General features: G+C 48.6%; 1 protein-coding gene across 1 annotated transcript in view; it reads left to right on the top strand.

The window, feature by feature from the left end:
- ADAM9 (ADAM metallopeptidase domain 9) overlaps positions 1 to 23,525 on the top strand; it is a 49,416-nt gene extending 25,891 nt beyond the window's left edge. The window contains exons 8-22 of the mRNA XM_044437373.1: positions 1,325 to 1,396; positions 2,386 to 2,555; positions 3,827 to 3,908; positions 5,038 to 5,171; positions 6,682 to 6,853; positions 7,684 to 7,776; positions 9,199 to 9,394; positions 10,763 to 10,868; positions 12,159 to 12,342; positions 12,553 to 12,633; positions 14,268 to 14,373; positions 15,609 to 15,732; positions 17,654 to 17,750; positions 18,683 to 18,831; positions 20,802 to 23,525. Coding sequence (XP_044293308.1) covers positions 1,325 to 1,396; positions 2,386 to 2,555; positions 3,827 to 3,908; positions 5,038 to 5,171; positions 6,682 to 6,853; positions 7,684 to 7,776; positions 9,199 to 9,394; positions 10,763 to 10,868; positions 12,159 to 12,342; positions 12,553 to 12,633; positions 14,268 to 14,373; positions 15,609 to 15,732; positions 17,654 to 17,750; positions 18,683 to 18,831; positions 20,802 to 20,883 — 1,848 coding nt within the window. The 3' untranslated portion in view covers positions 20,884 to 23,525. The remainder of the gene's footprint in view (positions 1 to 1,324; positions 1,397 to 2,385; positions 2,556 to 3,826; positions 3,909 to 5,037; positions 5,172 to 6,681; positions 6,854 to 7,683; positions 7,777 to 9,198; positions 9,395 to 10,762; positions 10,869 to 12,158; positions 12,343 to 12,552; positions 12,634 to 14,267; positions 14,374 to 15,608; positions 15,733 to 17,653; positions 17,751 to 18,682; positions 18,832 to 20,801) is intronic.
- Positions 23,526 to 27,713: the final 4,188 nt, after the last annotated feature.

Below are 27,713 nucleotides of genomic sequence, written 5' to 3'. Positions count from 1 at the left end.
CTCTAACAACATTTGCCACCAAACGTTCGCATGACTTTTCATGCCTTTCAGTGCAGACTCAAAACTGAGGAATCCAGCATTCCCAAGTTGTTTTGCCCCAGCAGGAAATGGCTGAAAACTTATCTCTGATCAGTTTCAGATCAAATCTAATTTTTTTCCCAGACTCAACACAGTGCAGGGAAAATTTATTTATTTTATTTAAAACTTTTCTAGACCATACCATTACCAAAGTCTCAGGATGGTTTAACAATACAAAATGCAAAATAAGACACAGCTACCTAACATTTCAACTAACGATAAAACCCCAATTAAAACAGTGAGGTCTTAAAACATTGGGAAAAGAAAAAGGTTTTAGCCTGGTGCCGAAAAGAATAAAGTGACGGCACCAGATGGACCTCTCTGGGAAGCGTGTTCCACAATCTGGGTGCCACCGCAGAGAAGGCCTTTCTCCAGGTAGCCACCCTCCTAATCTCCTTCAGGGAGGGCTCCCAGAGAAGGGCGTCTGCCCCAGACCTTAAGGGGCAGGCAGCCACATATGGAAGGAGACGCTCCTTCAGGTAACCAGGTCCTAAGCCGTTTAGGGCTTTATAGCACCTTAAATTGGACCCGGGCTTCGACTGGTAGCCCGTGTAGGTGGAAAAGGGCCAGTGTTATGTGTTCATACCTAGGAAGTTTGTGGGAAAGTAAACCTGGATTCCGCAAGAAGGAAGACTGAATCGTGCAATTTTGTTGTTCATGGAAGGCCTTCCCTGGGGATTCCCACCTGGCACCGTGTTGTCTTTTCAGTGGCGAGCAAAGATACCTATTTGCCCAGGTGGTCCACACAAAAAGTGAAGTGCATGACTGAATAGATCCTATCCACTCTTACCCTGTTAGCAGCCCGGCGGCTCTGTTCCGGACCAGCCGAAGTATCCTCTCCCCTCGGATGATCCGTGTGGATCAGCTGCAGTCCACAGGAGCGAGGCTGCTCAAATGGGGAAGGAAGCTTTCCTCCCTTCTCCTGATGAAAAGGCACGGGTGGCCGTGGGACAGAGGAGCCCTCTGGGTGGGGTTTGCTCCCTTGCGGAAGTTCTTCAAGCAGAGACTGGGCCGTCCGCTGGCGAATTGCTGCACCGAGCAGAGGCCTGGACTTAGCTGGACTTCGAAATCGGTCTCCTCTGCCTCCGTGACTTGGCTCTGGAGAACAGCAGCATCTGGAAACTCGCTAAGCACACCCTGATTTTAGGCAGATTTTAAGCACAGGTCTCTGAGATTGCAGGCAGCTGTTTTCAAAGAGGAAAGATCCCACTTTCTTGCCATGCCTAACCTTGTCTTTCCCTGGCAGTACCAGTTGTTGGGTCAGAATGAAACTGCTGTAAGAGAAGAAATGGTGCAGTTGGCCAACTACTTGGACAGTGTAAGTGGAAGCTTTGTGGTTTATGCAGTGATAACGGAACGGGCATTGGAATTCAGTCTGTGCTGACTTTTTTCCTGCGCTCCCTTTATTCAAGCCACTGTGTATTCTGTATTTAAGTAAACAATAAAGGAAGTTTGTGGGAAGGTAAACCTGGATTCTGCAAGAAGGACGACTGAATCATGCAATTTTGTTGTTCATGGAAGGCCTTCCCTGGGGATTCCCACCTGGCACCATGTTGTCTTTTCAGTGGCAAGCAGAAATGCCTATTTGCCCAGGTGGTCCACACAAAAAGTGAAGTGCATGACTAAATAGATCCTATCCACTCTTATCCCTAACCCTGGGTTTTGGCTGATGTTCCAAAATGGGCCATAAGAAGGCGCTTGGATTGGACCCAAAGCCTGTGTACTCTAGCGTTTTCTTTCCACCGGGTGCTTGTGGCAGCCCAGAAAGAGGTCATTGTTTCAGAGCATTCCTTCATGGCGCCCCCCAGCCACATGGTTCTCGTGCTGGTAACATGTGGTCATTGCGACCAGTAGCCACTGGCAGCTTGATCCTCCCTTTGTCTAATCCCCGATTGAAACCCTCGTGGTTGGTGGCTGCTGGGGTCACCTTTGGTGGCACATTCCTCGGCTGAAGCATCCTGGGAAGTGGTGCTACATTTTATATTGCTGTTTTCTTATTATGATTTCACGGAAGACCACCCCGATTCTTACACTGAAGGGTGGCCTTAACATCTTTACAATAATTGGGTGGGGTGCAGTGTTTTTTCTGGTTTAAAACGGGAGGCACACGTCACTCTCAAGTGAAGAACTTGCGTCCAGCTGCCAGGGCAACAGAGAGACATTTCCCCTGCAGCTCCCCGCTCGGGCCGGGGCTTGCTAGGAACCAACCGTAGGACCTTTTCCTGGCCAAATAGACATCGGAGCTTTGGCAGTCCTGTACTCGTTCCAATTCTGCCCCGTGTTCCATTTTCCGCTCTGCTTTTCCAGATGTACGTGATGTTGAACATCCGCATCGTGTTGGTCGGCTTGGAGATCTGGACGGTGCAGAACAAGATCCGCCTCGAAGGCGGGGCAGCGGATGTTCTCGCCAACTTCGTGCAGTGGCGCGAACAGGATCTCGTCCCACGCCGGAGGCACGACAGCGCACAGTTTGTTCTGTAAGACCTGGGTTTCCCTCCCTCGTTCTGAAAGGAAAACCGTGAAAGAGCAATTGATACTGGCCACAAAGAGAAACCCAGTAATGAAAACGCCTCTTCTCCACCCACCAGGAAATGGGAACTGTGTTATTAAGGGGAATTCGGGAATGCCATTGGCTGGGTCCTTATAACATGAACCTACCTCTGTCAAAAATTCCCCATTAGCCCTCTCAAAACAACCATTTTAACCGGAAGCCTGTGTTTCAACAGCTGTCCACACTCCATGCTCTTGTGAATGGAGTGGCTTGCAGTTTTCCACTTTCAGGAACACCTGGTGGAAGGGGTGGAAAGGGTGGCGGGAGCTGAGACCAGGTCCAGTCAAACCAGCAATGGGGGCCCTCGCTGGGAAGGGGGTGATCTATATGTCCACCCTTTTCACAAGCGAAGGTCTCTGTGCGATTTCACTTCTAACTCAACAGCTTCCCATTTTACAGCCATCCAGTGAGAAGGAAAGTAGCCTTCCAGGGCATTGATGAGATAAGAATGAGGCTTCCAAATAGTAGCACTGAGGTTTTCTGCGACTATTTTTTTTAAAGTGCAAATTTTGGGCACAATTTAAAAAAGGGCAACGAGCCAGTGATGTGGCAGTTAGACTCTTTGAAGGCGGTGTTACCAAAAGTCATGTTGGAGGTTGAGCATTGGGATCCCTGCAAAATTAAGAAAGGGGAGGGGAAAAAGGGGGGAAATGCTGTGGCCGTAAGAGCTTGTGAGCATCTCGGGAGCACCCTGGGTTGTGTTGGGAAGGACCTGCATGTGTCGTTTGTCTGCAAGGTGGGCCTTTGGGTCACCTGAATGCACCCGGGACTGGAGGTGGTACGCCTGTGCACCCTGTTGCTGGGGAACATGAGCTTGCTGGACCCTGGGCCTGATCCAGCCTGGCTGCTCTTACAGCAGTGCTCCTCCGCAGTGCAGCCCTTCCATATTATTTCTTACATTTCTTAAATGAGATTTCACCCTGCTGAAAATGTGGCAGTGGAGCCTCGCTTTCTGAACCTTTTAAACTTGTTTGCTACCCTAATCGTCAGGGTTTCCCTGTAATTCCACGTTCTTGTTTAAGAATGAAACCAAATGAATGAACACGGATGTTTCGTAGAGCACGATCAGTGCACATACAGCACAGTGTGCTTGGGTGATACTTGTGACTTAAGACAGGCGATCGTAGTTTGCCTCTCGAAGCAGCCCATTAGATCTCTCACCTGTCTGTCTCGGTGGGGCTTCCCGGGGTATTTTAGGAAGAAGGGGTTTGGCGGAACAGCAGGGATGGCCTACGTGGGGACGGTGTGTTCCAAGAGCCATGCCGGAGGGATTAATGTGGTAAGATGTCATTAACTGCGCCTTCATTGAGTTAAGGTGTGATTGTGTTTACGTCTGTAGCAGAATGCATTTGGGGTGGACACAACAATCCGGTAGCTTCACTTTAACATGGGTTGGCATGTGCCCATGTTAAAATTGCTGATTGGCTTTACGCCAGAGTGTAAAAGTGAGTGACTTCAGGACGGTTCGCACGATCCGTGTGGCTTGTTTAAACCACCGTGCAGTGTGCAGGCAGGCATTGTGAACATTCAAGCCACCGCTGCAGTTTGTTGCATTATTCAAAGCCAGTGAGGGTGGGTAACAAGCCACACACAACCCTAAAACAGCCCATGGGTTCTGGGTGGTTTGTTAACCATGGCAACAATCCACGCTTGCAGGGCTTGAATGAAAGAACAAGCCACAATCACTGGTCTGATGAAATGTTACACATGTCTAAATAAACCATGGAAGGCTCTAGTGGTTGCAGGGACCAGGTTATTGTGTGCTGTGACTGGAATGGCTCCGTGCTGATCCCAGAGAGGAAGAGCTCGTAAACGGGGTTCTCTTGGGGATTGTACAAAAATCTGCAACCCTTTCTTTGCAAAATGCAGAAACTGCCCTTTACCTAAAATAATGGTGAAGAGTAAATTTAAAAAACCCCAAAAGGAACAAAATATTTAAAATCAAGTTCTACCAATAAAATGTGGCTGGTTGTTCAACAAAAGCTTGATTAAATAATAGTGACTTTATCAGAGTTGTCTTGGTACCATACGAGCAGTAAGTCCACGCTTTTTCCTCTTTCAGCCTCTTTGTGGGAGTTCCCCTCCCATCCTCAGTTCTCTCCCACTGCTGGATAAACCTTTGTTCTTTTAATATGCACTGGAAGAACATGGGATTGTCACATCCTGTTCTTGTGCGCTTGGAGGCTGCATGTGCTTTTTATCCACTCCAAGCATTTAGATTTCACTCCTCAGTCAACAGGGCTCCGAGGGCAGCCCATGAGAAGCCGACAATCAGGCACAATATGTGTGTGCGTGCGAGTGCGTGTGTAGGTCCTATCTGTGAGAGCCTCCTGGAGTTGCGTCCGTGCTCAGATTAGCTTAGCCCTCCACTCCCTTATTGGCGTCTTTGCTTTCACATGATGCTGCAGTTCGGGACGATCAGCGTGCAGATGTTCGCATCCATCGTGGCTCATGAACTGGGGCATAACCTAGGAATGAATCATGACGATGAAAGAAACTGTTACTGCAGAACAACGAACTGCATTATGAACTCCGGAGCGTCGTAAGTAATGCTCGCATCTGTCTTCGGAAGGATGGAAGAATTGCTAGCAACAGGAGAGGAGGAGGGATCCAGGGACCCCTGAGCATTGCAGTCTTTTTAAAATCACTGCTCGCGTATTTTCAAAACATCATGCTGAGAGCTGGAATCTCATCCTTCAGAATAAATGAAAGCTGGTTCTTTCCTTCCATGTACTCCCAGTTCCAAGAGCTTTGAGTTGCATAAGAAAATCCACACTCATCATTTATTTACTTACTTAAAGTGCTTTTTCCATGTCCTTCAGCCAAAAAGCCTCATAAAGTGGTTTCTGTATGAGCAATAAAAGCAAGATGGTCCCAACCTGTCGGCTTACAATATAAAAGACACCACGAAAAAGGGGTGGGCAGGGAAGGTGGCCGGGAAGCAAAATCAGCCACTGATTCTTAGAATAGGAGGCAGGGGTGCTGACAGTGCAGGGAATGGAGCAGCTGAATGCAGCTGATCTGATGGAGCAGCCCTGCAGCTGCCCTCTGCTGTTCTTTTTCAAGCTCGTTTCCTGCACATTTCCCCAGATGTGATCCCAAGGAAGAAGGCATGTTTAGGCCTGGCTTAAGGTGCAGTCTTGTGCTTGCTTAGGTAGGGACTAGGTCTGCACCTGCTGGAGGGAACCATGCTCCCTGGGAATTGCAGGGAATTCCAAACATTTTAACGTGTCTAATAGGTGTAAGACTGTGATCTTAGGGACTATTCCCTCTCCACAGGGAACTTGAGGAATTGCAGTTGGGAATAGAGGGTTCTCTTCCAGAATTTTCAGCACCTTTATCAAACAAACAGCAGTTCCCTAGAATATTTGGGGTGAGACATGAGCCCAGCCGATGATACTGGTGTAGGATAGATGCAAGCTTTTAGTGTAGATGTATCCCAGAGCAGTGGCTTCCTCATTTTTTGTTGAGGAAGCCCTGGAACATGGTGTAATATTTTATGAAAACCCAATCCCTGCTCCCCCAAATGAACACAAAAAAGAGCCAGGAATAAGCAGTTTAGCACAGCCGTGTATTTATTTATTTATTTATTTATTTATTATTTATTAAAACATTTTTATGCCGCCCCATTCGCCGAAGCCAATGTGCTTGGTCGCCACAGGTGGCCAGGGATTCTCTGCAGGCCAATAAGTGAGTTTGTGGAGAAGGAGCGGATTGTTCCACCCCTTTCTCTGGCGGCCCACTTGGTTTCTGCACTCCTTGCAGAGAAAAGCACGGCTCCGCAGTCAGTGCAGAGACGTGTAACTTCTTTTGGCTTCTTTACAAGTCTGAGGCCGCCATCGCAATGTTCAAACCAGCAGCACTCACTAATTCGTTGGAACATTAATTAAGCTCATGGGGTGCAAGAGGAGAAAGTGGGGTGGGTGTCTTTGTGGAGCCCACGGGGGGCAGTCTCAAAACCCGGGAGTCCATGGGGAGCCCCGCCTGAAAACCCAGCTCTTGACTCTGAGTGGGACCAGTTGAAGCACTGCTCTAACTTTTCGTGTTTGTAGAGGAGCCCGAAACTTCAGCAGCTGCAGCGAGGAGGACTTTGAAAAGCTCACGCTGAACAAGGGGGGAAGTTGCCTGCTCAACATTCCCCGGCCGGACGAGACCTACAGCGCCCCGTCCTGCGGCAACAAGCTAGTGGACGCTGGCGAGGAATGCGACTGCGGATCGCTGGAGGTTAGCAGCTGGGCAGCGCGAAGGGAGGCTTGCTGAAGCAAGGTTCTAGACCGATTTGAGGTCTGGCAGGTCATAGGAGCTTTCTCAGGAAGGTGAGGTGCCTGCCAACAGTCAGATGGTTCTCCTGCTGGACCACAGCAAAAGGGAACTTGATAGGCAGTGTGGTGTAGTGGTTAAGGCTGGGACTGGGGCTCAGGTGCTCTGGGTTCTGGGCCCCGCTCAGCTGTGCAACTCGCTGGGGGACTTTGGGCCAGTCAGGGACTCTCAGCTCAACCTCCCTCACAGGGTTGTTGTTGTGGGGATAAGACTGAGAGCAGGAGGAGGAGAATGGTGTAAGCCCCTGTGAGTTCTTCGCAAGAAAAAGGCGGGGTACAAATCAAATAACCTTAGGCATGAGAACATAAGAAGCTGTGGGGCCTTCTTCCCAGTGTGAGAAACTGTGTGAGAGGAATGTTTTGGGGGCGGAAATTCCATGGGTTCCCTGGGCTTGGCTCCACACGGACATGGCCCCAAGTCCGAGTTCCCGGCAAGCCTGCCCAGTGTTCCCGTCAGGGATCGAGCCCCATGCGCTGAGCAAGCGGCATCTTCTGGAAATCACTCCGAAGAACAGGCGCCGCTGCAGAGAAGGCCCCTCTTCAGTCAGACCCATTCCACGCCTGTGATCGCCTGCCAGCCCCCCATCAGCAAGCCCAGACGCCACCCAGCTCGCCCCTTCGCAGTGGCTGAGCGTCATGTCTGCCAGAGGCCCAGTCCAGTGTTGCAGTGAAGAAATTCCCCGGGATGCCCTTCCTCCTCATCAGCGTTCCCTTTTGTCCTCCCTCTTGTTGCAGGAGTGCAAGTCCGATCCGTGCTGTGAGGCAGGAGCGTGTCGACTCCGTCCAGGGGCTGAGTGTGGCTACGGAGACTGTTGCCACAACTGCCGAGTAAGGCCTTCTCCCCGGAAGTCCTTGCACAAACGACCTGAACCGTGCGGTGAAGTGATCTCGGCCCGCAGCCCCAAATTTACTTACCTGAGAGCCAGCTGAGCTGGAATAAGTGGGCACTTCTAAAATTCATGCAGTGCCGCAAGGCGGGAAATCACAGTTCATAATAGCAAGCATGCCTTGATGCCAGACGTGATACTAGAACAAAATCACGCCTGCCAGGTTGCCCTCGGACGGCCAACCACAGGAATGCCTTTTGGGCAGCCCCTGGGCACCAATACAATGTGGCTCTCACCTCCTCTTTAAGGGGGTGGGAAGAGGATTTCTTGGGGCACCTCTGGAGACCTCCGTGGACACTGCTTTGTGGGGTCTGAGCCCCCAGAGCGATCGGTAGACATAATTCTCACTCCGGTGATGCCCGAGACCTTTGTGCGGGGTGCCTGGTCCATGCCATGAGTACGTGGCACGAGGAGAGGTTTTCGACCGTCCCTTCCCCTGCCGTGGTCCCAACAAGCATCCTTCCTCTGCTGCTTGCAGCCCTTGAAGGGGCTCCCCCATCCCTTTGGAAGGCTGATCTCGATAGAGAGGAGGGAGTTCTCTCAACTGCATTAAGGGAGTAAACTCTTCTTGCATGCCACAATCCTGATAATTCTATATCTATCTATCTATCTATCTATCTATCTATCTATCTATCTATCTATCTATCTAAAGGAAGCATGGATAAGCCCAATTTCTATCAGGACTGTGGCATGCAAGAAGAGTTTATTATATATTTTTATATATTTTAAAATGCAGTTTGCAGCTGTACCTTTTCCCATTTGGTCTAGTGGCTGGTTTGGCCCCAGACTTGCCTTGCCAAGTTTGTGTGGGACCCGCGCAAATACTTCTCTTGTGCTTCCCTTCTCCTTTGGACAGGAGTAAGGAATTTGTGACGTTACTGCTGGCCACACTGCTTGTGGAAGTCAATCACACAAGTGGTTAGACTGCCATGTCTGAGCTCCAGATGCAGACGCCTCGTGGAAAACTCTACTCTGCTGGGACGGGTTCAATAGGACCGAATCTCTCTTGGGCGACGGCTGCCCCTTCTCTCCTGCCGTCCGTTTGTCTGCCTACTTTATTGGTTTTGCCTGAGCCATTTACATGGAAAGTAACTCAAAGAAAGACAGACAAGGACAGCATGAAACCTACTATATGGGAATACTAATATCGGCCTACCTGCTAGAGCTGAGATTAATATCGCTGAGATGGGTTGGAATGCTTTGGGCACTGGAAATGTCTGGTGTGCATGCCAAGCATTGTTTCTACCACACTATTCTGGGGTGGTGCTACTGGAAGGATGAGTATTTTCCCAGATGCTTCTGGATTAGTCCCAAAATGGGCTCGCAAAGTTGACCACGGCCCATTTCTCCCCTCCCGTTCTAGTTCGTTTCCAAAGGCACCCAGTGCCGAGAGAGCGCCAGCGAGTGTGACCTTCCGGAGTACTGCAATGGGACCGCGCCGTTTTGCCCGCAAGATGTTACCCTGCAGAATGGGCATCCCTGCCACAAAGAGGAGGCCTACTGCTACAACGGCGTGTGCCAGTTCTACGAGGCCCAGTGTCAGGCCATCTTTGGCTCGAGTAAGAGAAACAAACAGCTATTCTGTTCTCTTGGGTTGGGCAGAACAACGGAAGGTTTGGGCTTTGGGTAGGGTGTTGCCCATGGCTGTTCCTTCGTCAGCCCAATCTTGCAACGTTTATCTCTGTCTTGATTACATCATGCCCTCTGGCCCCTCCTGACTCTACTATTCTAGGATGCTGCATTGACCATTGCAATATGCTCTATAGGACTAACCCTGAAGAGCATCTAGAAGTTTTTGTTGGTTCAAAAGTTAGTTTCTGCACCATCAGTACTGGAATCAAAATTACTCCTGCTTTGAAGGACTTGGGCTGGTTGCTAGTTGCTTTCTGGCTTCCATTCAAGGTGTTGGGTTTACCTTTTAAAGCATTAAAACCGGGAGTCCCCACACCTGAAGGAGCATCTTCTTCCCTATGTGCCTGCCCAGCCCTTGCGATCTGAGGCAGAGGTCCTTCTCCGGGAGCCCTCTTTGAAGGAAATTAGGAGGGTAACTACTTGGAGAAGGGCCTTTTTGGCAGTGGCACCCCAACTTTGGAACATGCTCCCCAGGCAGGTTCATTTGGTGCCATGACTTTATTCTTTTCTGCATCAGGCGGGGACCTTTCTATTTTCCCAATATTTTAAGTTAATTGGATTTATCTTTGATTTTATCATGAATGGTTGGATGCTGTATGTTGTGTGTTGTTTGTTGTATGTAATTGTTTTGTTTCTTGTTTTTTGTAAGCCGTCCAGAGACTTTACTGTTGGACAGCATATGAAAATGTTCAATAAAACAAACAAACAAACAAACAAACAAACAAACCTTTTCAGATCTTTGGGCACAGTAGGGAATTTGAGAAGCTGCTGAAGGTATCCCCTCCAAAATCCCTAATCAATGGATCCATGCTTTGGCATGTACTGATTGTGACTGTACATAGGCTGCATCTTATTGAGGAAAATGTTTGTTTCATGACTATTGGAAGCTGTTGAGGGTACCACCCCCAAATCCCTGAGCAATGGATCCATGCTTGGGCTGGATGGTGGTGACGGTGGAACTTGGGCTGCATCTTACAGAGCAAAACGTTAGTTTTGTGTCTATTGGAAAGCAGAATATCCCTTTCATGGGGAATTGTTCACTTGCTGGTGGTCTGTTGCATCTAGTGCTTCTTTTAAACCTCTGTTTTGCCCACGTCCAAACAGGCTATTCCACAGATAAACCTTGTATTGGAACAGTCTTTAATCTTCACTGGTGTGCATATTCTTTTCAATGATTCGCCTGCTTCATGGGGTCTGGCTCACACAGCTGTGAGGTTGAAGCAGAGCTGGACAAAAGTACGAGCACAACGTGTGAGCAGGTACTGACTGTTTGTCGAACTGTTTGTGTTTTGCAGAGGCAAAGGCTGCCCCCGAAATTTGCTTTTCTGAAGTGAATTCCAAAGGTGACAGGTTTGGAAACTGTGGTTACCATGGGCATGACTACAAGAAGTGCTCAAGCTGGTGAGTTGGTGTGATGCAACAATGTGGTGTATCCCTGTGGTTCTCAGCCTGTGGTCCACGGACCTCTGGGGCCACCATGTCATCACGGGGTTCGCGAAGGCTTGAAGAAATGTTATGGTGTTTTGCAGTTAAATGTGAATGAACGGATGTGCGAACAAGTGGAAGCGAGAGGGAATGGGAAATAGAACAAAATCTTAATTTTCCATACCATAAAATGGGCCATTTGAGCGAAAAGAGCATTGATAGTATTATTTGAAATCCATATGGAATCATTGCAATAAAGAGATTATAATAGGAGTGTATGTATTAACAGATTAATTTATTTCCCTTTCTCTCCAAATTTGAAGGCCCTTCATGAGAAAAATGAAATAAATATTTGATGCAGTCTAGTGCTTTAACTTTTGAGTTAGGTCTTGGTGGTCTGCAGCCGCAAAAGGTATTTAAAAGGGGTCTGTGGTGAAGGAAAGTTTGTAAAGCACTGCTCTGCCCACCTGCTGGGAGTGTTCCCCACAAGGGCTACGTGGCCAGGTGTTGCGAAGGTAAAGCAGCCAGGGCTGGTATCGCTTTCTAAGCACTGGACATTTTATTTAGCTACCTCTGTGGCACTTCGTATTTCAGCAAGGGTTGCCCACACAATCTGGAACATGTCTTTGTAGCCATGAGAGCTAGAAAGTTTGATTTTTAAAAAATGGCCGCATTCTGCCCTGAATTGTGTACTCAGTGTCACATTTGGGGCTTTTTGTGTTTTTTGCAGAAACACTTGCCACAACAGGTTGGGAGCATTGCTCTTTCCCAGCAAGACAGCTTGGGCTTATTTCTTGTGTTTTTGTGTCCTAGTTTTGATTATTTTTCAATCCACCAGTCTCTCCAGGAAAAGCATGTTAAAGAGAGATTACTTGGTTCTCTGATTTTCATTCAGAGGATAAGGGCTCGCTCGCGCGCGCGCGCGCGCGCGCGCGCGCTCTCTCTCTCTCTCTCTCTCTCTCTCTCTCTCTCTCTCTCTCTCTCTCTCACACACACACACACACACACACACACACACACACACACACACACACTTCTGCTCGAAGATCAGAGTTACATTCTGCCAGTGGCACTGATAAGTCTAGTGTCTCAGGTGAGGACACTAACATCTGTCTCATTGTTAGGATGCCCGAGTCCAGAATTACTTCCTGGGACCATTTAATGATCTTGATTCCCCATCAGAAATCCAGCCTGCCCAAAATCTATCTGCATAATCTCCGAATGTTCTCGGAAGTCATAACGGTGATTTGCATGGTCATGCCACAGGAACGCCATGTGTGGAAAGCTGCAGTGCGAGAATGTGGAAACCTTGCCTGTATTTGGGATTCAGCCTGCCATAATCCAGTCTCGCATCAAAGGCAGCACTTGCTGGGGTGTGGACTTCCAACTGGGATCAGATGTGCCCGATCCAGGGATGGTGAACGAGGGCACCAAATGTGCGCCTGGAAAGGTAAACCGAAAGGGGTCTCCTCACGTGGACCAAGGACACCAGAACCACACTCGTTCTCATGTCCACAACCCACTGGGGGTCAAATTCTAATACCCCACAGATCTTTAGAAGTGCAAGTTTTGCTAGACTGACACGCCAGGTGCTGCTGCTCCACAGTTCGCGGCCCCAATCTCAATGAATGGCGTTGTTCTCTGTGTGTTCTTGTTTCAGATATGCAAACACTCCCAGTGTGTGGATGCTTCCATTCTAGGTTATGACTGTGATATAAAGAACCAGTGTAATGGGCATGGGGTAAGTTAAACAAAGCGATGCATAATTTTTACATGGGAATTTCAGTACTTACTGTTCAGCTGCTCAGTTGCGTCCAACTAGAAGTGATCCCATGGGCCAAATCTCCCCACATTTCCAATCCCGTGGCACCTCTTTCAGCCGGACCGTGCTCTGGCCCTCAGCCCCTTCGATGGAGTCGAACCGGCTCGCTCCTTGGCGACCCGGTTTTCTCTTGCCGCTGAGCGTTTCAAGCATTATATCTTTCCCGCCGGGGCTCGATCACATGACGTGGCCAAACTACTCGAGTCTCAGCTTCGTTATCTTGCCAGCCAGGGATGCGGCTGGCTCGAAATGCTCTGGCACCGGCTTGTTCCCGACTCCCGCTGCCCATGGACTGCGCAGGGCCCTCCGCCAGCCCCACAGTTCCAATGAGCCCGTTTCCCTCTTGTCTAGCTTTTTCATTGGCCAACTTTCACAGCCGTAGGTTGCGATGGGGAAAATGATCGCTCGGCCCGATGTGCGCTGGGTTGCCAAGCCGATGTTCTCGTTTTCCCACCCTCGAGTGATGCTTGCCGTTGCCACGCGGCATAGGGAGACGCATCACTCTATTTCTGGACTGCATTCGCTGCTGCGAGTGATCTGGGATCCCAGGAAAGTGAATTCAACTTCCACATTATCAGCTGCTCTTTGGATGACTTCATTCTGTGCAGTTGTCCAGATCTTCGTCTTTTTGATGTTCAGAAGGAGGCCAAACTTCTCACTCTGTTCTTTGATTCCTTGGATCAATTGCTTTAGACCTTCCTGGGTTTCTGAGAGGAGAGTTGTGTAATCAGCATATCGAAGGTTATTGATGATTCTTCCTCCGATCTTTAATTTATTGACAGATCAGCTAACTCACAGGCTGGGGCATTTGTCCGTAATGCCCTCTGAAGGGGCAGTGGGTAACTTTTTCTACCTTCTTGGAACACTCACCAATATTTCAATGCTGGAAGGATGAAACTCACAGCATCTGGATAGATTTTGCGAAGGAAAGAGAGCTCAGCTTGGCTGGGACTAGAACCTCCCGGGTTCTCGGAGTGTCATGACCACTTTCTGCATTTCGTTCCCTTCTGAGCTCAGAGCTGATCAGCCAGTCCCCTTACACTGCGTCTCATCCTGAAGCTCTTCACAGTATCCCAGGCCTCTGCGGAAGGGAGCTGTAGGAAACCCTCTTGGCTGAACTGGAATCGTCAGATGAGCGGCATTTGGAGTCCCGGGGAGCTTCCAGACAGACGGCTCCTAGCGTTCTCATTCCAGAGATGTTCCATCTTTTCCTCCCGAATGGACTTTTGTGCTTAGACCCAAGAGGGAAGCAGCAGCAGGGAAAGCTCCAGAAGCTACAGGTGGCTCATTTGGACACTCTCCTTGCACCGATGCCGTTCTGCGTAGGCTGCCAGGCAGCTGCATGTTAATAGTTTTGCCTGGAAGCCCCCCGGGTCAGGCTGTTTGCAGGGCTTTCTCTTGTGCTCGACCAGAGTCTCTCTCCCGTCACCTTGCCGTTTTTTAACTGGTGATGCACCCCACGGGCTGATCCTGGCACCTCGGCTTGCAAAGGCTCTGCTCCCCCGTGGATCTGTGCTTGCTCCTAACCCGCTTTTTAAACGTCTTTCCACCAGGTGTGCAACAGCAATAGGAACTGCCACTGTGAGCCGGGCTGGGCCCCCCCCTTCTGCTCCACCAAAGGCTATGGAGGCAGCGTGGACAGTGGCCCTCCGTACAGCGGCAAGTACCTGAGGCAAAGGCCACCGGGAGCCCATCTCCCTATATGCAGCAGTGGTGGGGGGGGGGGGTCAGCGAACAGGTGCAGGTCCCCTTTCTCCTGAGGACTTACGCCCCAGGCCGGCGGCTGGTTCTGTCTGCCAGGAGTGGCTCCCCAGAAGGAAGCAGCGCCTGGATTTCAGTGCCCCACCTTTGGAGATTTCTGGCCCCGGGTTGGTAAGGGTGGCCTTGTGACAGCCACAGTTTCCGTTTGCCCTGGGCCAAATTTGATACCAGCCAGTGCTTTTTTTGTAGGAAAAAAAGGTGCCGGAACTCATGTCACTGGCAGTAAGCGCACGGCCACACACACCAATCCCAAGCCGAGCAGTGGAGCAGCGTCCCAAGCCGAGAGCAGCACTCTCACTATCTCACTAGCAGATAGCAGATAGCAGACACAAAAGCAGCCCGCAGGCACTATGTTAATGAGGTTTGCTGCTGATCTGCTACGCCATTCAAAATCACTTTGTAAAATCCATTGGAAAAAAAGGTGCCGGAACGCTGTTCCAGTGCGTTCTATGACAAAAAAAGCCCTGATACCAGCCATATCCAAACTGAAATGAGTAAAATCCAAATTTGTACACTTCTTGGGGTCGTCTTAAACCATTCATTAAAAAATGTCAACCCCAACCCCAACCCCATTCCAGTTCTAAATTATGCTGGTGCAATGAAGAACGACTGGGATAACCTGGCGTGGACTGCACTGTGAGAAAACTGACATTCCCCGGGGCTGGAAGAAATTCCTGGGCTTTCGTCCAGAGCGCCGCAGCCGGGACAAAACTGATGCAGGAGTGCAGGTGCCTGTCTCCCGGCTGTGTTGCCCCATTGCTAAACCATTAAAAGCAGGGCTGTCCTGACTTGGAAGGGGGAAGAAAGGCCTCCCCAACTGCTTGCCTGCAGCCATTTCTTACTCCGTTAGGTTAGTTAGTCATTTAGCTACATAAAAAGCTTGAACAAAATGCATTACTCCTTGCTGTACATGTTTTCCAAAAGATCTGAGATACCACTGCAGCCAGTGGAAGGGCAATTGAGGGTTGTATGTGAACTTCAGAATCAGAGGGGGCTCTTCTTCATGGATTAAAAGTATTCTTTCCTCCATGTGGGGCTGGGGAATTACACTTTCGGTCCTGTGAAAGGAAGGAATGAAAGCAAGGTTGGTGTTGAAGCTGGTTGATTCTTTTTGCTGTCTGTCTGCCTTTCAGATGACACAACAAGAAATTGGTTGCTGGTTTTCTTCTGCCTGATTCTGCCCCTCCTGTTGCTTTTGGTCGGGTGTTACTTTACAAGAAACAAATTTTTACTACCATTGGTAGAGAGATGTTGTAGGTGAGTATTCCTATTGCACATCTTGTTGCCCCAAGGATTGCTTAACAACAAAAAGCCAGGTGGGTAAAGAAATCAGGCGATTGTCTGCAGCGCTTTGCCTTTCGCATCTCGCTTCTGAACCTCTGGGGAGCTCACGGGAAGCTCTCCACCGGCGGGGAAGCCTCATGCTTGATCTCTCAGCCCTGGAGCTCAGTCCCCTCCCAAGGACCCCTAAGTGACAGGGAGTTCAGACATCGGGCCAGCAGGAAGCAGTGCCCTTTTCATTCCTGCAGTCACGATCGTGCTGGGACTTAGGTGAGTCACACGTGCCATTTTGTCCATCCTCAAGCTTTCTGTTGCTTGAAAAATCCGTGTTAGCACACATTTCCGTGGAGGAATACGGAATACCAGGAATACGGAAGTGGTTTTGAAGAATGGAGTAGTCCTTGGAGTGGGGGGAGAGAACATGCTTCCCAACAGAAGGAATGCAGAGGGGCCCCATGTCCACAGTCCGCATCACGCACCATCCGGCATCTCTGCTCCCTGTACTAACAGCCCTCCAGGGCTTCTGACAGAGATCCTTCCCAGCCCCACCCGGAGGCACCGTGCTGGTGAGGGAAGCCCGGCCTTCGCACGCGAAGTTTATGGCATTTCAGAATCAAGAAGCAGGCCTGCGTGTAATCCGGACCTCTGAGGTGCATTTTGTTCTGCCCTCTCACGGGGCGTTTGTAAGACCAAGGAATGCTTCCACGAGCCTTAAGCCAGGGAAGCGCACCCTGGATGCCAGTCTGGTCACGGGGCCAGCCCACGACCCTTTGCTCCCTGAGGCAGAGCAGCACGGGGTGCCTCCCACAAAGCCGGGGTGCTCACCCTCGTAGCCAGCCAGACTATTTGACCCACGAGGCAGAAACTCCCAGGGGCATTCCTCCCTCTCCTTTGCAGTAAAAATGCAAGGACAATAACTTAGGGCAGAATTATTTATTTATTTTATTTATTAAAACATTTTTATGCCGCCCCATTCGCCGAAGCCTCAGGGCGGCTTACAATAATAAATTAAAAATAATTAGGCAGAGCCTTTGCCAAGGTCAGCGTCAGAAAGTCACTGATTCTGCCTGCTGTTTCAAGTAGCTTTCAGATACCAGAAGAGTAATTTAGCTCTGTTTAGCAGAGGTCAACAAGGAAGTCCTTGGTTTCATTGTGCAAGGCTTGAGTAAGTATAAATCAGGACAAGAATATGCAGCAGGCTCTTTCCCTGAGTTTTTATTTCCCTCTCCAACAACTGTGCCCTCTCCCATTCCCTCTATCCAGACGGAATGGGCCAGAAGGGAAGGGGCCGCATGGGGAATTCCGCCTTTGTGGACTCAGCTGTCAGGCAGGATGTGCACATGACGAAGGCTGAGCCAGAATTTGGCTACCCAGGGGCAAAATACAACAAAATTGCGTGTTTGAAAACCTTTGAATTTGGAAGCAGAATAAAAGGTCTCCATTTGTGCAAAGGCATCTACTTTGCCTCATTTATTCTGAAAGTAGATCTTTAGATTTTGAAGGCATGTTTGGATGTGATAAATGCGGTTTGTACTTATAGCCCAGTTTGTATTTCCAGGCAACGCTGTGTTTATACACAAGTAGTTTGCTACAGATGTGCTTGTTTGGCACAACATCTTGGTTTGCGTGCTTAAGTCTGATATTCTAGATTTTGTGAAGTATGTTCTTTTTATGGAAAGGAAAAAAGATTTAGGCAGGTGGTCAGAAAGCTTGACTGGAGGTCTAAAATAGATAAATGCACTTCCTTAATCTTTTCAAACAATGAAGCCTGAATTCTCCCATGAGCAGAACTGCAGGTGGCAAACTGCTCTGGCGGCAGGTGCGGGGTGGGCGAATGGGATTCTCAAACGGTTCAAGGTGATGACGGGTCTGTTCGGTATTTGGTTGGTTTGTTTAGAGGCTTCAGAAGATCACGCAGAAGAGCAGAAGTGCCCGTACGCACACAGTGCCCACCCAGCGTGCCGTATCGTCCAAGAGACACGTCCGCGCATATGGTAGGAGAGCTTTCCCACTGCTGTCTAATCTTGGAGGCGTGTGGGACATTTCAGCATGGGGGCTGGGGGCATGTGGAAGCCCTTTCAGAGTGAATGGCAGCTGTGGCATCTCTACCCATGTACTCCAACCAGTAGCTGCTGAGTCTTCACCCCTCCAAAAGCGTCTGTGTTTCAGTGAGGATCCTAAGAATCCTGCCATTCCCCCCTTAAAGTTGCTTTAAATGGAACAGCCAATAGAAAGGAGCTATATTTATTTGCACAGAGAGGGACAGCCTTGTTCAGAGTTTCCTGTTATCTTCATTTATTTATTTAGCACTTTAAATACCGTCTCGTGGCCACGTGGTTCTCCTTGTGCATTTCAGCGATGCATAAAGGACCGTGCAAAAGCGATTCCCCGTTCAGTGCAGTGTTCTCAGGGTTCATTTCCTTGAAACAGAGCCGCCCCGTTACGCTTCCTTTGAAATGAATGGGGGGATTCAAGAAACCTTCCTTCCTTCCTTCCTTCCCTCCCTCCCTCCCTCCCTCCCTTTCTTTTCTTCTTTTCCTTTTTTCCCTTTCTTTCCTGCACCAGGCAAAACCCTTTTTGTTCTCCTGTCATTTAAACATCTAATTAGTTTTAATGTGTTTTTTAGTGCACACTGTGCTATTTTAATTTCTATTTTACTTGTTGTTTGCTGTAAACCATCCCGAGACGCTAGTGTAGGGACAGTTTATAAAAGCTTTAAATAAATAAAATGACCTTTGGCGCTTTGGTTTCTCCATCCCCAGGCTGGCAGCAGCTTCCAAGCCTCCCTGGCTGTCCCGCTTTCCCTGATGAGCTCCGACAGGGATGCGGGTCACGGAGAGGGGTGGAAAGGCGTGTGCTGCCTGGACGCACAGGCAACCTGCAATGCGGCTTCAGTAAATCCCTTTGGCTAATGCTTTCTTCTCAGAACGTGCCAACGAACAGATACCCCGTGCCCTCGTACGCAGGGAATCACCAGCCGTACGGCGAACCTTACCGTCGCCAGCCGTACGGCGATCCCGTGCCGCCCCCAGCGCCGGCCGTGCCGTCCACGGAGCTGCAGTACGTCCCAACCAGGTTGGTCTGGCCGCCAGGGGAGTGTCACTAACCCGGGCACTGCTCCACTGCCATTGTCGCTTCCCTTGTGCGGGACCACGGGGCAGCGGGGGCGGGATGCCGGCTCGCGTCCGGTCCCAGCGCAGCTTCACCGCCCTCCCTATGGCCCAGTCCAGTGTTTCTCAGCCTGTGGCCCGTGGACCCCGGGGGCCCGCGATTTCATCACGGGGGCCCGCAAAGCCTTGAAGAAATGTTACGGTTTTTGCAGTTAAATCTGAATGAACAGAGGAGCCTACAAATGGAAGCAAGAGGGAATGGGAAATAGAACAAAATCTTAATTTCCCACGCTTGTTTTGTAAAACTTGGCTTTTTAACCTCTATTGCCTCAGTTAAAAACAATCAGAGGTATAAATTGGCTATGAGAGTAGCTGTCTTGATGACAAATAGCTACGCTGGTATTTCTGCACATGCTGAGAACAAGGGAGGAGGGGAGAATAATTGTAAAAAGTTTCATCAAATTTTAATGTAAAAATTGACCTCAAATTCGTGATTAGCATGTCAGAATACCATAAAATGGGCCATTTGAGTGAAAAGAGTGTTGATAGTAGTATCTGAAATTCGTGTGGAATCATTGCAATAAAGAACTTATAATAGGAGTGTGCGCATTAACAGATTAACTTACTTCCCCTTCTCTCAAAATTTGAAGGCCCCTCATGAGAGTATTGAAATAAATATTTGATGCAGTCTACTGCTTTAACTCTTGAGTTAAGTCTTGGTGGTCCGCAGCCACAAAAGGTATTTAAAGGGGGTCTGTGGTGAAGGAACGGTTGAGAACCACTGGCCCAGTCCCTAACCCCGATCCTAACCTTCCTTGCACAGTTGTGCAGATCAAATGAGGCAACTCCAGGTGTGTTTCTTTCTTCCGAGTGCCAAGTTCTCTACCTAGGAAAAAGGAACCGAAGGGATCGATACAAGATGGGGAATACGTGGCTCAACAGAACTGAAAAAGATCTTGGAGTAATTGTGGACAATAGGCTAAATAGGAGCCAACAAGGCGATGCAGCCACCAAAAGGGCAAATGCTGTTTTGGGATGCATTAACAGAAGTATTACTTCCAAATCATGAGAAGTTGTAGTTTCCCTATACTCCTTCCTAGTCAAACCTTATCTGGAATACTGTGTCCAGTTCTGGGCACCAAGATTTCAGAAAGATGCAGAAAGATTAGAAAGGGTTCAGAGGAGGGCAACAAAAATGATCCAGGGTTTGGAAACACTGCCCTGTGGGGAGGGACTGAGAGAACGGGGCATGTGCAGCCTTGAGAAGAGAAGCCTGAGGGGGGACATGGTATCCCTCTAGAAGTACCTCAGAGGCTGTCACAAAGAGGAAGGTCAAGATCTTTTCTCACTGATGCCAGAGTGCAGGATGCAGAATAATCAGTTCAGGCTGAGGCAACCCAGATTCAGGCTGGACATCAGGAAAAGCTTCCCCACTTCCAGAGCAATACAGCAGTGGAACCGGCTGCCTGGAGAGGTGGGGGGCTCTCCCACACTGGAGGCATTCAAGGGGAAACTGGGCAGCCCTCTGAGTGGGAAGGTGTGACTTGGTGTCCTGTTACAGCAGGGGGTCAGACCCGATGGCCTTCTTGGCCCCTCCCAACTCTACTCTTCTATGTTGTCCACAGCTGCTGGGAGAAAAGGATGGCTTGCCAGCATGATAGATCATAACCCTCTGTGGTCACTAAACGTATGCAGCCCTTATTATAATAATAATCCCGGCCTACCTCACAGGGTTGTGGCTGTGAGGATAAGATTGAGAGGAGGAAGCGGGGAATTATGTAAGCCACCTTGAATTCCTTGAGAAGAAAAAAGGTGGGATATAAATATAATAAAATATATTGATGACGATATATGCACACTTCAGAGAAGAATGGAGGGAAGGCGGAGGATTAGCCAGCCAATGGGTTGATGTGTGACTCTCCATCTTCATTGCAGGCCTCCGCCCCCCGCGATGAAGGGGGCAAAACCTCAGGAAAAGCTCTACCCCTCCCGGCCAGCACCTCTGCCTCCCATGTAACTTTCTGTTTGAGCTGCCCCGTTTGCTGGGCCGTAGCTGCATCGGTCTTGGATCAAGTCGCCCTTGGCACCCTTCCTTTTCCTCTCAGCACTGGATAAGGAAAAGCAAATGAAGCAAAAACGACGTGCAAAACCAAGGAATGTAAACTTACCAAGCAAATACCTCTCTCAACGTTCCAGGAACCGAAATCACCAAGCCTGTGAAAACTGTCTGTGCAAACTGCAGTTGGGCTGAACTTCTGGAAAAGCGGATCAGTCTGAAATATAATAATGTTTTGGGTATAACTCTGACTTCCCTCCTTTTATGAATAGTTTTAACTTGCATAAAATACTCAGTACGTGGGATCTTCCCTTGCCACCTGTTTTAGCAGAGAATAAAACACTGAACGAAGATGGGCATAATGTTATGGCAGAGCAGTGGGGTCGATTAGGAAAAACTTGCTGCATTTAATCCAGATCTACCCTGTTGAAAAAGATCACGCTCTGTATAGTTTTTAAAAATCCAGTTTAACGTTTGCAGTAGATAGGTAAGGAATAACACTGTTCATTTGGTGTCCTCGAGGTCACCAAAATATGGTTTCACCATCCCCTGCTGCCCTGAAAGCATTTTTGCACTTTTTAAAATTGATTTTAAAAATAATGAGGCAAGCAATGGGCATGTATATTTGCATATGTGGTACTTATGAGAATTGAAAGGGGCTGCCTGTAATAGGAAGGAAGGGTCAACACTGGCAGCTGAGTTGGCGTTTGATTGGGTTGGCAAGCGGAATGGCAGCTGCGTGAGGATAGCCGAGGACTCGGCTTTGGGCTCGCTTCTTTAATATTACATCTGCCTTTATGGGTACAGGAAGGCAGGTGTTAAGAATTCCAGTTCAGTTTGGACCAACACATTGACAAGAACACAAACGACAAACCTTTACATACGGACTGGAGTTGGTAATTTGTGTGCATGCGACGACAAGTCACTCATCCAAGAAAAATTGCCATTCTCAACAGGCCTACTCGGAACCGCAATTGAGTTTGGTGAGACCCCCCCCCCCCCCCCCCAAAAAAAAGTGGGTATAGAATTGGAGCCTTAGTTTCTGGGTGCTTCCAGACAGGCAGTTCCTAGCGCTGCCAGTCAGAAATCATGGTGTGCAGCTGTTTTCTTTTGCTCAAAAGAGTTTCTTTGAAGTGATGGGAAATTATGGGAGGGTTATCAAGTGGACACTACGTAGTCTGATCTCTCCTAAAATTTTGCGAGTGAGGCAGGGCCATTGCACAAAAATGGCTTCATTTGGAAGCACCCAACTTCTCAAAAGAGTATGAAATCTATTGTGCATAGGTTTTATTGGTGTGAAACAGTGTGAATCTGAATGTATTTTAACACATTAAAACAAAGGCAATTTTAACTGTGCGTTGGCTGACACTTAACTGTAGTTAATAAAGTTTCTTAGGAAAATTTAACTTAACAAATGTTAGTTAATGAATACCTGTACAGCAAATTCTAATTTAGCATTCTTGGTTGTTCAGAATAAAGGTATGGGAAAGTCACATTTTGGGGTCAAGGCTGAGGAATGGCTGGCACTGCGCTTGGGCAGTTCTCATGGATTCTAGCTTTGAATGTCAAATAAGTTAGAATTGGAAGGGTCACTTGGAAAATGTGAGAATAACCAGTGCTCCTGGACTGGACATGATTTACTGAAAGCACAAATCCACGGTGTGTTGATTCCTGTGACTTTAGTGTCCCTCCATCAAGGGTGGTTTGCAGTCCGAGTGTGATTTCTCCTAACTGAGGATCACAATCCGTACAGGACCATCACCGGTTGCCCTGGCTGCTCCCAACAGCATCAGTCGGGATCACAAAGATGCTATGCAATTCATGCTAACGCCGTGCAAATTAGCTGCGGCCCTTCGGCTTCTGTTTTTTCCCACGTGGCCTTCAGACACCTATGCCAAGCTAGTCCGTGCTGCTGAAATTTTATAAATGTAGATAGGGGAAGGGCGTTGGGAGGGGGAAAGGGTGAGTATGTGCTGTTGGGAACCTCAGCTCAACAACGGCATATTTCATCGTGGCCAGTGTGCATATTCACCGACGCTACACAGCTGCCATAACATCTTTAGGGTGACGGCACCTTTATTTCAAGCCCACTGAAAAATGTTATGAGCACTTTAAATCCTAGCGGCCTGCGGAAGAATCCAGTGTCGCTCATCACTTTAGAACGTTGCTTTTCATGTCAGGATGTTTACATTGGCTAAATCTTGTTGGATTGAACTGCTTCAATCTTTGCACCGATTGAGCCAGATTTTTTAAAATTATACCTGCTTTAAGAAAACAATCTGTTAGACTCGGGGTCCTTGATTGGTATGAGGCAAGGTGGCGGGATATCGGTGTGCTACGAGTTAGTATAAGGTTAATAACGGGTGAGGACTCTTACAAAGTTGTGTGTGCCACACTAGCTTCAGAGAATATCATTTTTATTAAATTATGCTAGGATGTATTCCCACACAGTGGTCGCTGTTCGGCATCACTCTGTTTGGTAAATTTCTTCATAATTCCTGCCAAAAATAAGAAAGTTTTTAACAGTGTTTGTATATATTCATATAGAAATATATGTCTGCATTTGGAGCAATAAAAGACTTGAACTATTCTAGTCTCTCAGATATTTGAAAATTAGTATTGTGGCTCATATGTACTGCAACTCTGACCTGAATCCTGAAGCCTAGATTTGGTTGGTTATTTGGAATCAATATCTAAGTATCTTTTTTTTTATTTAAAGTTTTTATATGCCGTCCCCTTGCTATATAGCCTCGGGATGGCTCACAGAAACAAATAAATACAATACAGATACATTTAAAACCCGGAAACACACCTGGCTGTACAATTAAAACCTATAAATATTAAACATTGCTAAAATATTGTTTGAATAAAAAGGTCTTCGCCTAGCACCGAAAAACAAATAACAATGGCGCCAGGTGGACCTCTCGGGAGCGCATTCCACAGATGGGGCGCCACCGCAGAGAAAGCCCTCCTCCGGGTACTTTGCTTCCTGATATCTCTCCCGGAGGAATCTGCTGCCCATCTCAAGGGGCAGGAGGGCAAATATGGACGCAGGCGTTCCTTTAGGTATCCGGGTCTCAAGCCGTTGAGGGCTTTATAGGTGATAACCAGCACCTTGAATTGGGCCCGGACTTCAATGGGAAGCCAGTGAAGCTGTCGGAGGACGGGTTATATGAGAACAACGCCCAGTCCCCGTCAGCAACCGGGCAGCTCTATTTTGCACCATCTGAAATATCTGGACTGTCTTCAAGGGCAGCCCCACGTAGAGCGCGTTACAGAAATCCAACTGGGAAGTAACCAATGCGTGCATCACCGTCGCTAGGCAGTCATCCTCCAGGTTGGGACACAGCTGATGGATTAGCCGAAGCTGATGGAAAGCGCTCCTCGCCTACCCAGGAGTTTGAACCACCCACCAGCAGGACCTCCGTCTTGTCTGGTTTGAGCTTCAGTTTATTGGCCCTCATCCAGCCCATTACCTCGGCCAGGCACCAATTCAGCACAGCCACTGCCTCACCTGGATTGGTTGAAAAAGAGAGGTAGAGCTGGGTATCATCAGAGTACTGATGATTCTGCAGCCCACACCTCCTGATGACCTCTCCCAGCAGTTTCACGTAGATGTTAAATAGCAAGGGGGACAAGATGGACCCCTGAGGAACCCCATGGCATCGCTGCCATGGCGCAGAGCCATAGTCCCCCAGCACCACCTTCTGGATTCGGCCATTGAGGTAGGAGTGGAACCACTGCAAAGCAGTGCCTCCGACCCCCAATCCCGCAAGCCTATCCAGAAGGATACCATGGTCGATAGTATCGAAAGCCGCTGAGAGGTTCAGGAGGACCAACAGGGACGCACTCCCTGTCTCTCTCCCTGCACAGGTCATCGTACAGGGCGACCAAGGCAGATTCAGTACTGTACCCGGGTCTGAAGCCGGACTTCTACACTTCTCTATCTCCTGGCTATGCTCATTTGTCACAGCATAGTCTCTGTAAAGTTTTCTTCCGCTTTCACCCTTCTCTCCCTGGTCTCCTTTTTATTTCTCTGGAATACAGCCCTTTCCAACCTTTTCTAGCCCTTCTGCTTGCAACTGGGACCTTTTCTTAGATCAAAGCATTCACATCCAAAGAGTGAGGACCAGTAGCAGATTCTTCATTATTTCCACTACCACGGATGGGTGATAGTGGGGACTGACTGCTTGTCTCTCTGCGTACCCATCTTCTCTCCGCCTGACATGCAGATGAGACCTGTGTGCACCAAGTCATTCACAAGAAGTTGTTCTAAAGCAATGAGAATGTATTGTGTAGTTAACAGATTTTCTTTTTTTTTTTACCAGTAAGTAAAAAGGGAGAAAGCAAGAAACCTTGGGACGGTTGCAGATAAGACCTAGCAATACTGCTGGTGGTTATGTGTAATCAAGTGCCATCTCCAACTTAAGGGGAGCCTACAGATGAAAGCCCCCCAAAATGTCCAATCCGTGTCAGCGCTGCTCAGTTCCTGTAAATTCAGGGCTGCACCTTTTTTTAGTGAAGTCGGTCCATCCAGTCAGTGGGCCACATGGGAAATTCCATGAACGAGGCACAGTGACCGCACAAGGAAAGGCTTCATCCAAAAGGCTAAATGTTTTCTTGCCAGCATTACAGGAAAAGGCCATTTTTAAAAATCTCAAATTATTCCAATGACTACACATAGACTGCCTAAAACTTCTAGATATTGTACAGACAGGTGAGGCCCTGCCAACAGTCTTACAATCTAACAAAAGCAACGTAAATGGGGAAAGGAGAGGAAAGCAAGCAGAGGAACTGGCTGATGCAAAGGACCAGTGGGTTCCCCGTTTCATGATGCTCTTTCTGGGAGGCAGGAGATGCTTCCTCCGGCTGGTGTGGTCCCCCTCACCTACTGGGCGATGCTGCCATCTCTTGGCTTCTCTCTCCAGTATTCACACATTCCAACAAGAATAGCATACAGTGACATCCATCTTCCAGGGCATCAAGGAGAGGTCACCAGAGCCAGCTCCACAAATATTCCCACTGTCAAATATTCCTCTTCAAGCAGAAAGCCACCGTTTGTAACGGAGGTCAACACAGATTTTGCTGTCTCAAACGTTGGATCTGTTTCTGGGTATATTTCACCTGCTGATTCCAAAAATGGCACCAATTTTTCCCTATCAGCTCTAGTTTTTGAGATACAGCATATGAGTGGGAATATACAAACTTCTCTATGATCATAACTATAATAGTTATAAATTACTCTTTAGAATCCAATGTTTCAGATATAAAATTTCATTAGGAGGTATGTAAACGCTCTCACTATATCTGCTAACTATGCAACAACACAAACTAGGTAACAGAAGAACAAGTTGATCAACAAGATCTTTTCAAAAACTGACTAAAAATTATATAAATTTGACTATATCTAAGAAACCAGAGCTGATGCAGTCTAGCCAATGCAATTTTCTGAATCGGCGCCCCAAATAACCCCAAGCACAGGTCTAAAAGCAAGGCACCAAGAAATTTTTTTTTGTAGGGCTGTGATGCATTTTAAAATAATTTGCTGTGTGTGTATATTGAAAGATGCAATATGCAGCAACATAGGCACAGGCATAATTACACATTACTTGCATCGTTATTAATATAGCAGAAATAGACTCGAGCTCATTGATGCTTATGCCATAATTTTCTTAACCCTTTAAGCTGCCAGGGTCCAATTATTTTTGATTCGTTTTCACAATGCTTTCCAAGAAAGAGAGGGCTGGTCCCATTCCTGGAGGCTTGTAGTCTAGGCATCAATGGATCTGCAGGCGATGCAAAGGGGGTAATACAATCCTCACTCCACCCCCAGCAAAAGAAGCAAGCAAAAAGACCACCGATAAGCTTGTTCTTGATGGGAGGTTGCTCAGCTTTTAAGTGGCCGTGTAACTAAAGCTGGCATTTTCGACATTTTAAAAATTATCTAAAATTTCATAACATTTTGAAGGATTTAAACATTTTAAATATGGAATCTTGTTAAATGCTTCGATTCTTTCAAACAATCTATACCAATTATAAGCTGGGTGAGCTATTAGTTATTTTGCTTTTTTTTTAAAATCCGTCACCAGGGGGATAGCAGCTGCCGTGAACGGAAAAGGGGGCAAAAATAACAGGTGGAAATGCAAGATTCACACATTTCCCTATCTCAGACCAGTTCTTATGTGAACATTTTAATCTTGCAGAAAAGATTAAATCTTGCTACCCCTCACAGGATGGGTTAAGGGTCTGTTGCCTCTCTCCTATGCATGTTTAGACAGAGGTCCCACAACTGCTAGCATCCCCTCCCCGCAAAGGGTGCAATCCTGTTTATTCGGACTCTCTGAATTTGAGAGAGACACGCCCCACAGCTTGCTAGGGGTCACAGGGCTTTCCGCCTCTCGAAGACGCCCCAGAGTCTAAGGGGTACGCTGCACGAGGGGCGGAGCGGCCAAGGGCTCGGCTGCCGCGAGGTGCGGGCGCCCAGGGGCGGCCCGGCGGCCAGAGGGCCCTGCCCCGCCTGGCGCTCCCTCCCGCCCGGCCCCGTGGCGCCCGCCTGCCGCATCCGTTTATTGCCCCTGCCCCGCCTCCTCCGGGCGAGGGGCCCGCGCGGCTTCGGGGCAGCCGCCGCTGCTGCCCGTGACCCCCACGACAGCCCCGCGAGGCCGGCCCGCGCAGGGAAGCGGGCCGGCCGGGCGGGGAGGCGGCGCCCCTTCGGAGCAGCCCTGCGCCATGGGGCGAGGCGAGCGCACGGGGGGCCGCGGCGGCGCCGGGCCGGGCCCGCGCACCAGGCC

This window comes from Varanus komodoensis, unplaced genomic scaffold, assembly GCF_004798865.1.
Source record: "Varanus komodoensis strain SLA01 unplaced genomic scaffold, ASM479886v1 scaffold30, whole genome shotgun sequence".
Lineage (NCBI taxonomy): Eukaryota > Metazoa > Chordata > Lepidosauria > Squamata > Varanidae > Varanus > Varanus komodoensis.
The sequence above is the reverse complement of the archived record's forward strand: the minus strand, read 5'-3'. Positions and strand labels throughout refer to the sequence as shown.